This window comes from Oncorhynchus mykiss, chromosome 18, assembly GCF_057628025.1.
Source record: "Oncorhynchus mykiss isolate SJ-2025 chromosome 18, ASM5762802v1, whole genome shotgun sequence".
In the NCBI taxonomy this organism is placed as follows: Eukaryota; Metazoa; Chordata; class Actinopteri; order Salmoniformes; family Salmonidae; genus Oncorhynchus; species Oncorhynchus mykiss.
The window spans coordinates 43,512,176-43,524,282 of record NC_143039.1 but is presented as its reverse complement, the minus strand read 5'-3'; the positions used below and the strand labels follow the sequence as shown (position 1 = coordinate 43,524,282).

The 12,107-nt window shown below is 41.5% G+C and overlaps 1 protein-coding gene across 2 annotated transcripts in view; it reads left to right on the top strand.

The window, feature by feature from the left end:
- Positions 1–12,107, top strand: part of LOC110496098 (histone-lysine N-methyltransferase 2B) — a 67,351-nt gene that overhangs the window by 40,294 nt on the left and 14,950 nt on the right. For both annotated transcript variants that reach the window (XM_021571792.3, XM_021571791.3), the window contains exons 21-22: positions 2,396–2,580; positions 4,132–4,229. In XM_021571792.3, the coding sequence (XP_021427467.3) occupies positions 2,396–2,580; positions 4,132–4,229 (283 nt within the window). The remainder of the gene's footprint in view (positions 1–2,395; positions 2,581–4,131; positions 4,230–12,107) is intronic.

Sequence of the window (12,107 nt, the reverse complement as noted above, 5' to 3'; positions counted from 1 at the left end):
AAGTGCTTCAACAAAGTACTGAGTAAAGGCTCTAAATAGTTATGCAAATGTGACATTAACTTATCATTTTTTTTCAAACCTGTTTTTGCTTTGTCATTATGCTGTGTGTGTGTGTGTATTGTTTGTTATTTTTTAAATTAATTTTAGATTAAGGCTGTATCGTAACAACATTTGTGAACAGTGAATGTGTCTGAATAATTTATGAATGTATTTATTTAACCTTTATTTAACCAGGAAGGGCTCATTGAGATTTAAAATCTCTTTTTCAAGAGCGTCCTGGCCAAGATAGGCAGCACCAAGTCATTACAAAAATGACAGACAAACAACGTGAAAAATGACAAGTAATCTAGTAAAAACCATAGAATTCACAAGAGTGTAACAAAATCAAAAACAGCAAATTAAAAACATTGACCGGTCAGGGAATCAGTCTCAAGATCATTCATCAGTGATTTAAAAATACCAATCGGGACAAGTTCTTCCAGTTTAAAAGTATTTTGTAAGGCGTTCCAAGACGATGGCGCAGAGTTCATAAAAGCCCTTTCACCAAATTCAGTTTGGACGTTTGGAACAGTTAGCAGGATAAAGTCCAGCGAACGAAGAGTGTACCCACCACATTTCTGAACAATAAAAATCCCCAAATAAAAAGGTAGTAAACTCAAAATGGCTTTGTAAATAAAAGTATACCGGTGACTGAGCCTACGAGTGACTAGAGAAGGCCAGCCAACCCTTGTATACAAAGTGAAGTGGTGCATAAGGGTTTTGCAGTTTAAAATAACTCTCAAAGTGCCATGGTAAAGGTTGTCAATTGATCTCAAACACTGAGCGGAAGCGTTCATATATAAAAATATCCCCATAGTCTCGTCTATGAATGCACTGTATAACAGACACTTGAGAACAAACTTCCTTTACATTTTTTTTTGGGGGGGGGGACTATTTGTTGTTCCATGTAGTGTATCAAAGTTATTGAATGCGCTAATAACATGTTTAATTAAATAATTGTTTTAATATTTCTTTGATACTTCAAGGGGTCTTACAATTCCAAATCAAGTAGAAAAATGTGTAAAATCGAGCACACAGACATGCAATTGCCATAGACAAACATTGGCAGTAGAATGGCCTTCTGAAGAGTTTAGTGACTTTCAATGTGGCACCGTCATAGGATGCCACCTTGCCAACAAATAATTTCAGAGAATGCTTCTTGCCCCAATACATGGTGCCAACTGTAAGTTTGGTGGTGGAGGAATAATGTTCTGGGGCTGTTTTTCATGGTTCAGGCCCCTTAGTTCCAGTGAAGGGAAATCATAACGCTACAGCATACAATGACATTCTAGACGATACTGTGCTTCTAACTTTGTGACAGAATTTTGTTTCAGCATGACAATGCTCCCGTGCACAAAGTCCGGTCCTTATAGAAAATTATCTGTGTGGAAGAACTTCAAAGGCCTGCACAGATCCCTGACCTCAACCCCCATCGAACACCTTTGGGATGAATTGGAATTGCCCAACCTCACTAATGCCTTTGTGACTGAATGTAATCAAGTCTCTGCTGCAATGTTCCCAACATCTAGTGGAAAGCCTTCCCATAAGAGTGTTATAGCAGCAATGTTCCCAACATCTAGTGGAAAGCCTTCCCATAAGAGTGTTATAGCAGCAAGGGGGGACCAACTTCCATATTAATGCTCATGATTTTGGAATGAGATGTTTGACAAGCAGGTGTCCACATATTTCTGGTCATGTAGTGTAGCTTAGTAGGAACCCCCCCCCTCACTCTTCAGGCTAAGACTGTTTAGTGCCAAAAATAAGGGGTTAAATACAAATGTTTCCTGATCTTTCTTAAATCGCATATTTTTTTATTTATATTTAAAATTATTTAACCTTTTATTTAACTAGGCAAGTCAGTTAAGAACAAATTCTTATTTACAATGACGGCCGACACCCTCCAAACCCGGACGACGCTGGGCCAATTGAGCCACCCTATGGGACTCCCAATCATGGCCGGTTGTGATACAGCCTGGATTCGAACCAGGGTGTCTAGTGACGCCTCTAGCACTGAGACACAGTGCCTTAGATATAGCATACACTTCCAAACAAACTTCCCTTTTAGAATATCTTTTTGTGTGTGGGGGTGGATAGACTCTCTACTGAATCTGTTATTCGTTGTGTTTGTATGTGCTAATAGCAGTAAGGCAAAATACTATTTTTCTTATATATGTTGGCTACTTAAAGGGATCGTAAAATTCCAAATCAAATACCTAAATGATCCTTGGTATGACCTTAAAACAATTTCATATAGCTTGCAGCTACCCCCATCACCCCCTTCCCTAGACAGGACTTAGACTCTTATGGGTTAAAAATTCTCTGTTGCTGAGCAAGTCTCCCCCCTCTTCTGTCTCAGTGGTATGCTCCCAGAGGCAGTTCTTCCTCCATCTATGGAGCACAGCTATGCACAGTGGCTGGAGAGGACGTACCAAGTTACCAGTGGTTCAGGCTTTCTCCAGCAGGGGAACAGCGTCCCTCCCCCATCCTCAGGTACCACCCATCAGCCCTGGACGCTGGAGGGCCTCCCACTCGAATCCCAAGGTATGTAGTCTATGGCTGTTTCCCAAATAGGGAGTCTGGTCATAGGCATAGGGCTATGGTCAACTGTAGCGCACTACACAGCTCTGTAAATGAAGAGACCACTGCAAAATTATCAGTTTCTCTGGTTTTACTATTTATAGGTACTTGTTTAGGTAAAATTTACATTTTAGTTTTATTCTATAAATTACTGACAACATTTCTCCCAAATTCCAAATATAAATATTGTCATTTAGAGCATTTATTTGCAGAAAATGACAACTGGTCAAAATAACAAAAAAGATGCAGTGTTGTCAGACCTCAAATAATGCAAAGAAAATAAGTTAATATTCATTGTTAAACACAATGTTTCAACTTAGGAAATCAATATTTGGTGGAATAACCCTGATTTTCAATCACAGCTTTCATGCATCTTGGCAGTCTTTCACATTGATGTTGGGTCACTTTATGCCACTCCTGGCACAAAGATCTAAGCAGCTCGGCTTTGTTTGATGGCTTGTGACCATCCATCTTCCTCTTGATCACATTCCAGAGGTTTTCAATGGGGTTCAGGTCTGGAGATTGGGCAGGCCATGACAGGGTCTTGATCTGGTGGTCCTCCATCCACACCTTGATTGACCTGGCTGTGTGGCATGGAGCATTGTCTTGATCGAAAAACCAATCCTCAGAGTTGGGGAACATTGTCAGACTAGAAAGAAGAAAGTTTTCTTCCAGGACAACCTTGTACGTGTCTTGATTCATGCTTCCTTCACAAAGACAAATCTGCCCAAATCCAGCCTTGCTGAGCACCCCCAGATCATCACCGATCCTCCACCAAATGTCCATTGTACGTGGCTAGTTGGCATTTCCAGGTCTCGCAACCACTGTGAAATTTGGTGGAGGATCGGAAGGCTGGCATCAGGCAGATGTCTTTGTAAAGGACACATGAATCAAGCCACGTACAGTGTTGTCCTGGAAGAAAACTTGCTTCTTTCTACTCTGGCAATGTTCCCCAACTCTGAGGATTGTTTTTTCCAGCAGGACAATGCTCCATGCCAAGACGCATGAAAGCTGTGATGGAAAATCAGGGTTATTCCACCAAATATTGATTTCTGAATACTTCCTAAGTTTAAACAACATGATACTAGTGTTTTAACGAATATGAACTAATTTTCTTTGCATTATTTGAGGTCTTGACAACACTGCATCTTTTTGTTATTTTGGCCAGCTGTCATTTCCTGCAAATAAATGCTCTAAAAATGTTAATTTGGGAGAAATGTTGTCAGTAGTTTATAGAATAAAACCAAAATGTTAATTTTACCCAGACACATACCTATAAATAGTAAAACCAGAGAAACGGCTAATTTTCCAGAGCTGTGTTAGGAATAGGGTGCCATTTGGGACAAAGCTTATGTCCTAGTCTTAAAGCAGACATGTAACCCCATTCACCAGCACAAGAAGATATTTGTTGTGCGTAAAGAAATTGAGTGCAATGACTGATTTTTGCATTTCCCTTGATCCTAACAATGTGAATGGTCAATTAAATAATTAATGTGTTTGGTGTATCTTGTCTAGGTACAAATGGTGCTGTAACCGGGGCCCTGGAACTCGACCGGACCAAAGATGAGAGACAGTGTGCACTCTGCCAACAGTGTGGTGACGCCACACCCAACGTGAGTTCTTCTGCCCACCTCTGAACATATCCCACTCAGTAAAACCGGATATCATACATAGTGCATTCGGAAAGTTTTCAGACCCCTTAATATTTTGTTACATTACAGCTATATTCTAAAATGTATTAAAGTATCATCAATCTACACACAATACCAATAATGACAAAGCAAAAACAGGTTTTTAAAAATGAAATATCACAGTATTCAGACCCTTTACTCAGTAATTTGTTGAAGCACCTTTGGCAGAGATTACAGCCTTGAGTCTTCTTGGGTATGACAATCTTGGCACACCTGTATTTGGGGAGTTTCTCTCATTCTTCTCTGCAGACCCTCCCAAGTTCTGTCAGGCTGGGGAGCGTTGCTGCACAGCTATTTTCAGGTTCCTCCAGAGATGTTCGATCGGGTTCAAGTCCGGGCTCGGGCTGGGCCACTCAAGGACATTCAGAGACTTGTCCCGAAGCCACTCCTGCGTTGTCTTGGCTGTGTACTTAGGGTCGTTGTCCTGTTGAAAGGTGAACGTTCGTCTCAGTCAGGTCCTGAGTGCCCTGGAGAATATTTTTTTTGCGAATTGCTCTGTACTTTGCTCTGTTCATCTTTCCCTTGATCTTGACTAGTCACCCATTCCCTGACACTGAAAAACAACCCAACAGCATGATGATGCTGCCACCACCATGCTTCACTGTAGGGATTGTGCCAGGTTTCCTCCAGACGTGTGACGCTTGGCATTCAGGCCAAAGAGTTCAATTTTGGTTTCATCAGACAAGAGAATCTTGTTTCTCATGGTCTGAGAGTCCTGAGGTGCCTTTTGGCAAACTCCAAGCGGGGTGTCATGTGCCTTTTTACTGAGGAGTGGCTTCTGTCTGGCCACTCTACTATAAAGGCCTGATTGGTGGAGTGCTGCAGAGATGGTTGTCCTACTGGAAGGTTCTCCCATCTCCATAGAAGAACTCTGCAGCTCTGTCAGAGTGACCATCAGGACCTTGGTCACCTCCCTGACCAGGGTCCTTTTCCCCCGATTGCTCAGTTTGGCCGGGCGGCCAGCTATAGGAAGTGTCTTGGTCATTCCAAACTTCTTCCATTTAAGAATGATGGAGGCCACTGTGTTCTTGGGGACCTTCAATGCTGCAGACATTTTTTTTGTGCCGTTCCCCAGATCTGTGCCTCGACACAATCCTGTCTGGGAGCTCTACGGACAATTCCTTCGACCTCATGGTTTGGTTTTTGCTCTGACATGCACTGTCAACTGTGGGACCTTTTATATAGACATATATTTATTTCCAAATCATGTCCAATCAATTGAATGTACCACAGGTGGACTCCAAGTTGTAGAAACATCTCAAGGATCATCAATGGAAACAGGATGCACCTGAGCTGAGTTTCGAGTCTCATAGCAGAGGGTCTGAATACTTAGTTGAAGTCGGAAGTTTACATACACTTAGGTTGGAGTCATTAAAACTTGTTTTTCAACCACTCCACAAATATCTTTTAACAAACTATAGTTTTGGCAAGTCGGTTAGGACATCTACTTTGTGCATGACACAAGTAGTTTTTCCAACAATTGTTTACAGACAGATTATTTCACTTATAATTCACTGTATCACAATTCCAGTGGGTCAGAAGTTTACATTCACTAAGTTGACTGCCTTTAAATAGCTTGAAAAATTCCAGAAAATGATTTCATGGCTTTAGAAGCTTCTAATAGGCTAATTGACATCATTGCAGTCCATTGGAGGTGTACCTGTGGATGTCAAGTCCTCAGAAAAACAATAGTAGACCTCTACAATTCTGGTTCATCCTTGGGAGCAATTTCCAAACGCCTGGAGGTACCACGTGCCCTATTGTTTTTACAGATGAACAAGTATAAACACCCTGGGACCACGCAGCTGTCATAACACTCAGGAAGGAGACGCATTCTGTCTCCTACAGATGAACATACTTTGGATGAACATAAACATACTTTTTGCAAAAAGTGCAAATCAATCCCAGAACAACCGCAAAGGACCTTGTGAAGATGCTGGAGTAAACAGGTACAAAAATATCTATATCCACAGTAAAACGGGTCCTATATCGACATAACCTGAAGGGCCGCTCAGCAAGGAGGAAGCCACTGCTCCAAAACCGCCATAAAAAAAGCCAGACTACGGTTTGGAACTGCACATGCGTACAAAGATGGTACTTTTTGGAGAAATGTCCTCTGGTCTGATGAAACAAAAATAGAACGGTTTGACCGTAATGACCATCGTTATGTTTGGTGGAAAAAGGGGGTGGATTGCAAGCCGAAGAACACCATCCCAACCGTGAAGCACGGTGGGGACAGCATCATGTTGTGGGGATGCTTTGCTGCAGGAGGGACTGGTGCACCTCACAAAATTGATGGCATCATGAGGGGGAAAGTATGTGGATATATTGAAGCAACATCTCAAGACATCAGTCAGGAAGTTAAAGCTTGGTCGCAAATGGGTCTTCCAAATGGACAATGACCCCAAGCATGTGTGGCAAAATGGCGTAAGGACAACAAAGTCAAGGTATTGGAGTGGCCATCACAAAGCTTTGACCTCAATCCTATAGAAAATTTGTGGGCAGAACTGAAAAGGCGTGTGCGAGCAAGGAGGCCGACAAACTTGACTCAGTTACACCAGCTCTGTCAGGAGGAATGGGCCAAAATTCACCCAACTTATTGTGGGAGGCTTGTGGAAGGCTACCCAAAACATTTGACCCAAGATAAACAATTGAAAGGCAATGCTACCGAATACTAATTGAGTGTATGTAAACTTCTGACCCACTGGGAATGTGATGAAAGAAATAAAAGCTGAACTAAATCGTTCTCTCTACTATTATTCTGACGTTTCACATTCTTAAAATAAAGTGGTGATCCTAACTGACCTAAGACAGGGAATTTTTACTAGGATTAAATGTCAGGAATTGTGAAAACTGAGTTTAAATGTATTTGGCTAAGTTGTATGTAAACTTCCGACTTCAACTGTATGTAAGTAAGGTATTCACTTTATCATTATGGTTTATTGTGTGTAGTTTTCTGAGAATATATGTATATATTTTTAAATAAAACTAATGTAACAACGTGGAAAAAGGGAAGGGGTCTGAATACCCTCCGAATGCACTGTATTAGTGTTTCTCAACTCCGGTCTTTGAGTTCCTCCAACTGAACGTAATATTGTGACGATAACTACTTTTCCCTGAAGGAGGGAAACGACGTACTATGGGGGAGTCGTGCTCTCGTAACATCGGCAGAAGTATCTAAAATCACGCCTGACAAGGCCAATGAAATGTACTCCTTGCTGGAAGCCCCGCATTCCACAGTTGATAAGCGTGAGGTTCGTATATCCTTACATTGATAAAGCCTCACAAAAGTATGTGATGATGCCCGACTCGCCGCAGCACAAATATCTCCTGCAGTCAACTCTTTAAACAACGCCAGACCCCTGGTGGTGTGGGCATGTACACTGCTAGGTAACCCTTGCTTCTTGCTGCAATATTTCAGGGAGAAAGCCTCCACAATCCAGTGGGAGAGACACTGCTTGGTAACATACAGTGCCTTCAGAAAGTATTCACAGCTAGGGCTGTGGAGGTCACGAAATTTTGTCCGCTGGTCGTTGTCAAACAAATAACTCAGTCTCGTGGTAATTTACTGTTTAATTAACACACACATTTAGCATTTCCTGGCTTCTACACATAGTCTACAAGCCACTGATCCAGACCTTTGGAACATCTACCTTTTTAAAAAAGTCTAATAAATCCATGTAATATAGCCTACACCGTCACAATAAATCAATTTATTTTAGACAGGTCTAAAGAAGCATGATTTGAAGAAAATGTAGTCTTATTTCAGAACAGAATAACATACTCTGAGTTGTCCCTATGTTAGGTCCTGATCTGGCTATGCCAAATGGCTGTGGGCTACACTAGTTCATTTAGCAGAAAACTTTTGCTTAGAATTCCGTTCCATTATTTTATAGTATGAACAACAAAAAACAAAACAATATGGGGATGTGGTAGTTGGATGGGCTATTTACAGATGGGCTATGTACAGGTGCAATGATCTGTAAGCTGCTCTGACAGCTGATGCTTAAAGTTAGTGAGGGAGATTTTTTGCAGTTCGTTCCAGTCATTGGCGGCAGCAGAACTGGAAGGAAAGGCAGCCAACGGAGGAATTGGCTTTGGGGGTGAAATATACCTGCTGGAGTGCGTGCTACGGGTGGGGGCTGCTATGGTGACCACTGAACTGAGATAAGGTGGGACTTTACCTAGCAAAGACTTATAGATGGCCTGGAGCCAGTGGGTTTGGTGACGAATATGAAGCGAGGGCCAGCCAACGAGAGCATACAGGTCGCAGTGGTAGGTAGTATATGGGGCTTTGGTGACAAAACGGATGGCACTGTGATAGACTGCATCCAATTAGCTTGAAAGGCTTGAGCTCTGTTTTGTTTTTTTGCGCAGGCTGTACACACTTCATCAGTCACTCATTCACAATTGGACAAGTACTTCACTGCGGCATTCCGACGTGTATGTTGAAGATATTGGAGGAACTGTCCACATTTACTTTTCATCAGCCATCAAGATGAGTAGGCCTAACAAACAGCAAAAACACTAGTTTATGTCAATCTACTATTCCTCATAATAAAAAAGTAGGCCCAAATGAATACAACCATTTTTTTGCGCAATGTGGCTGACGCAACGGATCAGAACGTTTACCTTATAATGTTGATCAACTATTAAGCTATTTCTTCACATTATAAGCGCAGCAATGCGCTCATGGTAGTAGGCTGTAAGTGCAAATGTTCCATTAGCTGGAAAACACCATTGTCAAAAGTGACTACAAATGCAATTACGCATGTAATGCATTTATTATAAAGGTGCATATTGATGTTTAAAATTATTTTCCACAAACTTGAAACTCACGTGTTGCTTATGTACAGTGGGGCAAAAAAGTATTTAGTCAACCACCAATTGTTCAAGTTCTTCCACTTAAAAAGATGAGAGGCCTGTAATTTTCATCATAGGTACACTTCAACTATGACAGACAAAATGAGAAAAAAAATCCAGAAAATCACATTGTAGGATTTTTAATGAAATTATTTGCAAATGATGGTGGAAAATAAGTATTTGGTCACCTACAAACAAGCAAGATTTCTGGCTCTCACAGACCTGTAACTTCTTCTTTAAGAGGCTCCTTTGTCCTCCACTCGTTACCTGTATTAATGGCACCTGTTTGAACTTGTTATCAGTATAAAAGACACCTGTCCACAACCTCAGTCACACTCCAAACTCCACTATGGCCAATACCAAAGAGCACCAGAAACAACATTGTAGACCTGCACCAGGCTGGGAAGACTGAATCTGCAATATGTAAGCAGCTTGGTTTGAAGAAATCAACTGTGGGAGCAATTATTAGGAAATGGAAATCATACAAGACCACTGATAATCTCCCTCGATCTGGGGCTCCACGCAAGATCTCACCCCGTGGGGTCAAAATGATCACAACGGTGAGCAAAAATCCCAGAACCACACGGTTGAATCTTCTTCGACCTCTTCTTGTTGATCACCTAGTGAATGACCTGCAGAGAGCTCGGACCAAAGTAACAAAGCCTACCATCAGTAACACACTAAGCCGCCAGGTACTCAAATCCTGCAGTGCCAGACGTGTCCCCCTGCTTAAGCCAGTACATGTCCAGGCCCGTCTGAAGTTTGCTAGAGAGCATTTGGATGATCCAGAAGAAGATTGGGAGAATGTCATATGGTCAGATGAAACCAAAATATAACCTTTTGGTTAAAAACTCAACTCGTCGTGTTTGGAGGACAAAGAATGCTGAGTTGCATCCAAAGAACACCATACCTACTGTGAAGCACGGGGGTGAAAACATCATGCTTTGGTGCTGTTTTTCTGCAAAGGGACAAGGACGACTGATCTGTGTAAAGGAAAGAATGAATGGGGTCATGTATCGTGAGATTTTGTGTGAAAACCTCCTTCCATCAGCAAGGGCATTGAAGATGAAACGTGGCTGGGTCTTTCAGCATGACAATGATCCCAAACACACCGCCCGGGCAACGAAGGAGTGGCTTCGTAAGAAGCATTTCAAGGTCCTGGAGTGGCCTAGCCAGTCTCCAGATCTCAACCCCATAGAAAATCTTTGGAGGGAGTTGAAAGTCCGTGTTGCCCAGTAACAGCCCCAAAACATCACTGCTCTAGAGGAGATCTGCATGGAGGAATGCCAGCAACAGTGTGTGAAAACCTTGTGAAGACGTACAGAAAACGTTTGACCTTTGTCATTGCCAACAAAGGGTGTATAACAAAGTATTGAGAAACTTTTGTTATTGACCAAATACTTATTTTCCACCATAATTTGCAAATAAATAAATACAAAAATCCTACAATGTGATTTTCTGAAGAAAAAAAATCTCATTTTGTCTGTCATAGTTGAAGTGTACCTATGATGAAAATTAGAGGCCTCATCTTTTTAAGTGGGAGAACTTGCACAATTGGTGGCTGACTAAATACTTTTTTGCCCCACTGTATGCCAGTTAGGCTCTACAGCCCTTGCCAAGTGGATTGTGCATAATTTTAAGAAGTTGTTTGGCCGCTTTAGTTGTGATACTAACCTTAACACATATATGCCTATCGGAGAGGTTACATGAGGTGTGCGACAATGATTAGAAAAAGTGGCAGAAAAAAGGCATTCTCAAGTGATAGGCTAATATTAGCACCCTTCAGACTATTCTTGATTTAATCTTGTCTTTACATATATTATTTAGTATATGTGTGAAATGTTTTATTTAGAATTAAGCATTATCATGCACCTGTATCACAACAGGGACAGCGGTAAAAAAGATACATGTCATCTATGCACTATTAAAATAGTGAATGGAGGACGCTTTTCCCGTGGTTCATTTTCATGCAAGCCAAGTAGGCTATACTCCTGTTGTAAAGATAAACAATGTCCTTAATATTAGGAAAGTTGAGAAATAAATATAGTAGGCCTATAGAAAGCTGATGGAGTCCTCTTTTTAGTAGAGGCCATCACTCTGTTTTCTCCCTCATAGCCTATAGAAATGTTGCGCAACACGAGCTCATGGGCTCTCATGAAGTGTTTGATTAGATTTTAGATGACATTTGCATCGATGTCAGACTGATTAGAGGGACAATAGAGTGCTGAGTACCAGGCAGTTAGCAAGTTTGGCAGGCTGACCAGCAGCAGCATCAGAGCTTGGAGAAGCCTAATTACACTGACTAAATGATCACGTGGACTCAGACTGCCTTCATGACCGCCGGTGTGGCGGTAACACGGTCACCGCAACAGCCCCATTCACACCCCTTTACTTTTTCCCATTTTAGCTGTATTTTTTTTATCGGTTTTAAAAAAATTGGTCACTGGCCTACACACAATACCCCATAATGTCCAAGTGGAATGATGTTTTTAGGACATATTTACAAAGGATTAAAACATTTTAAAGCTGAGATGTCTTGAGTTCAAGATTTAAAAAAGATTAAAACTTGTTATGTGTGCAATAATGCTGTTTAACATGATTTTTGAATGACTACCTCATCTCTGTACCCCAGACACACAATTATCTGGAAGGTCCCTCAGTCGTGCAGTGAATTTCAAACACAGATTCAACCACAAATACCAGGGAGGTTTTCCAATTACATGTTGGATGCTGTATCAATACACCCAGTCACTACAACAATACAAAACAGTTAACCGCTTAATGACTGTGATAGAACTGAAGATGGATCAACAACATTGGTTGGAGCCGACAGCGAGCCTCCTGTCAAGTGTAGTCTGGGAGTTATTGGTTATTTTTCCCTTTCCACCGCTCTCAACCACCACGTGTATAAATGTGGAGAAGGGACATTTTTCATTG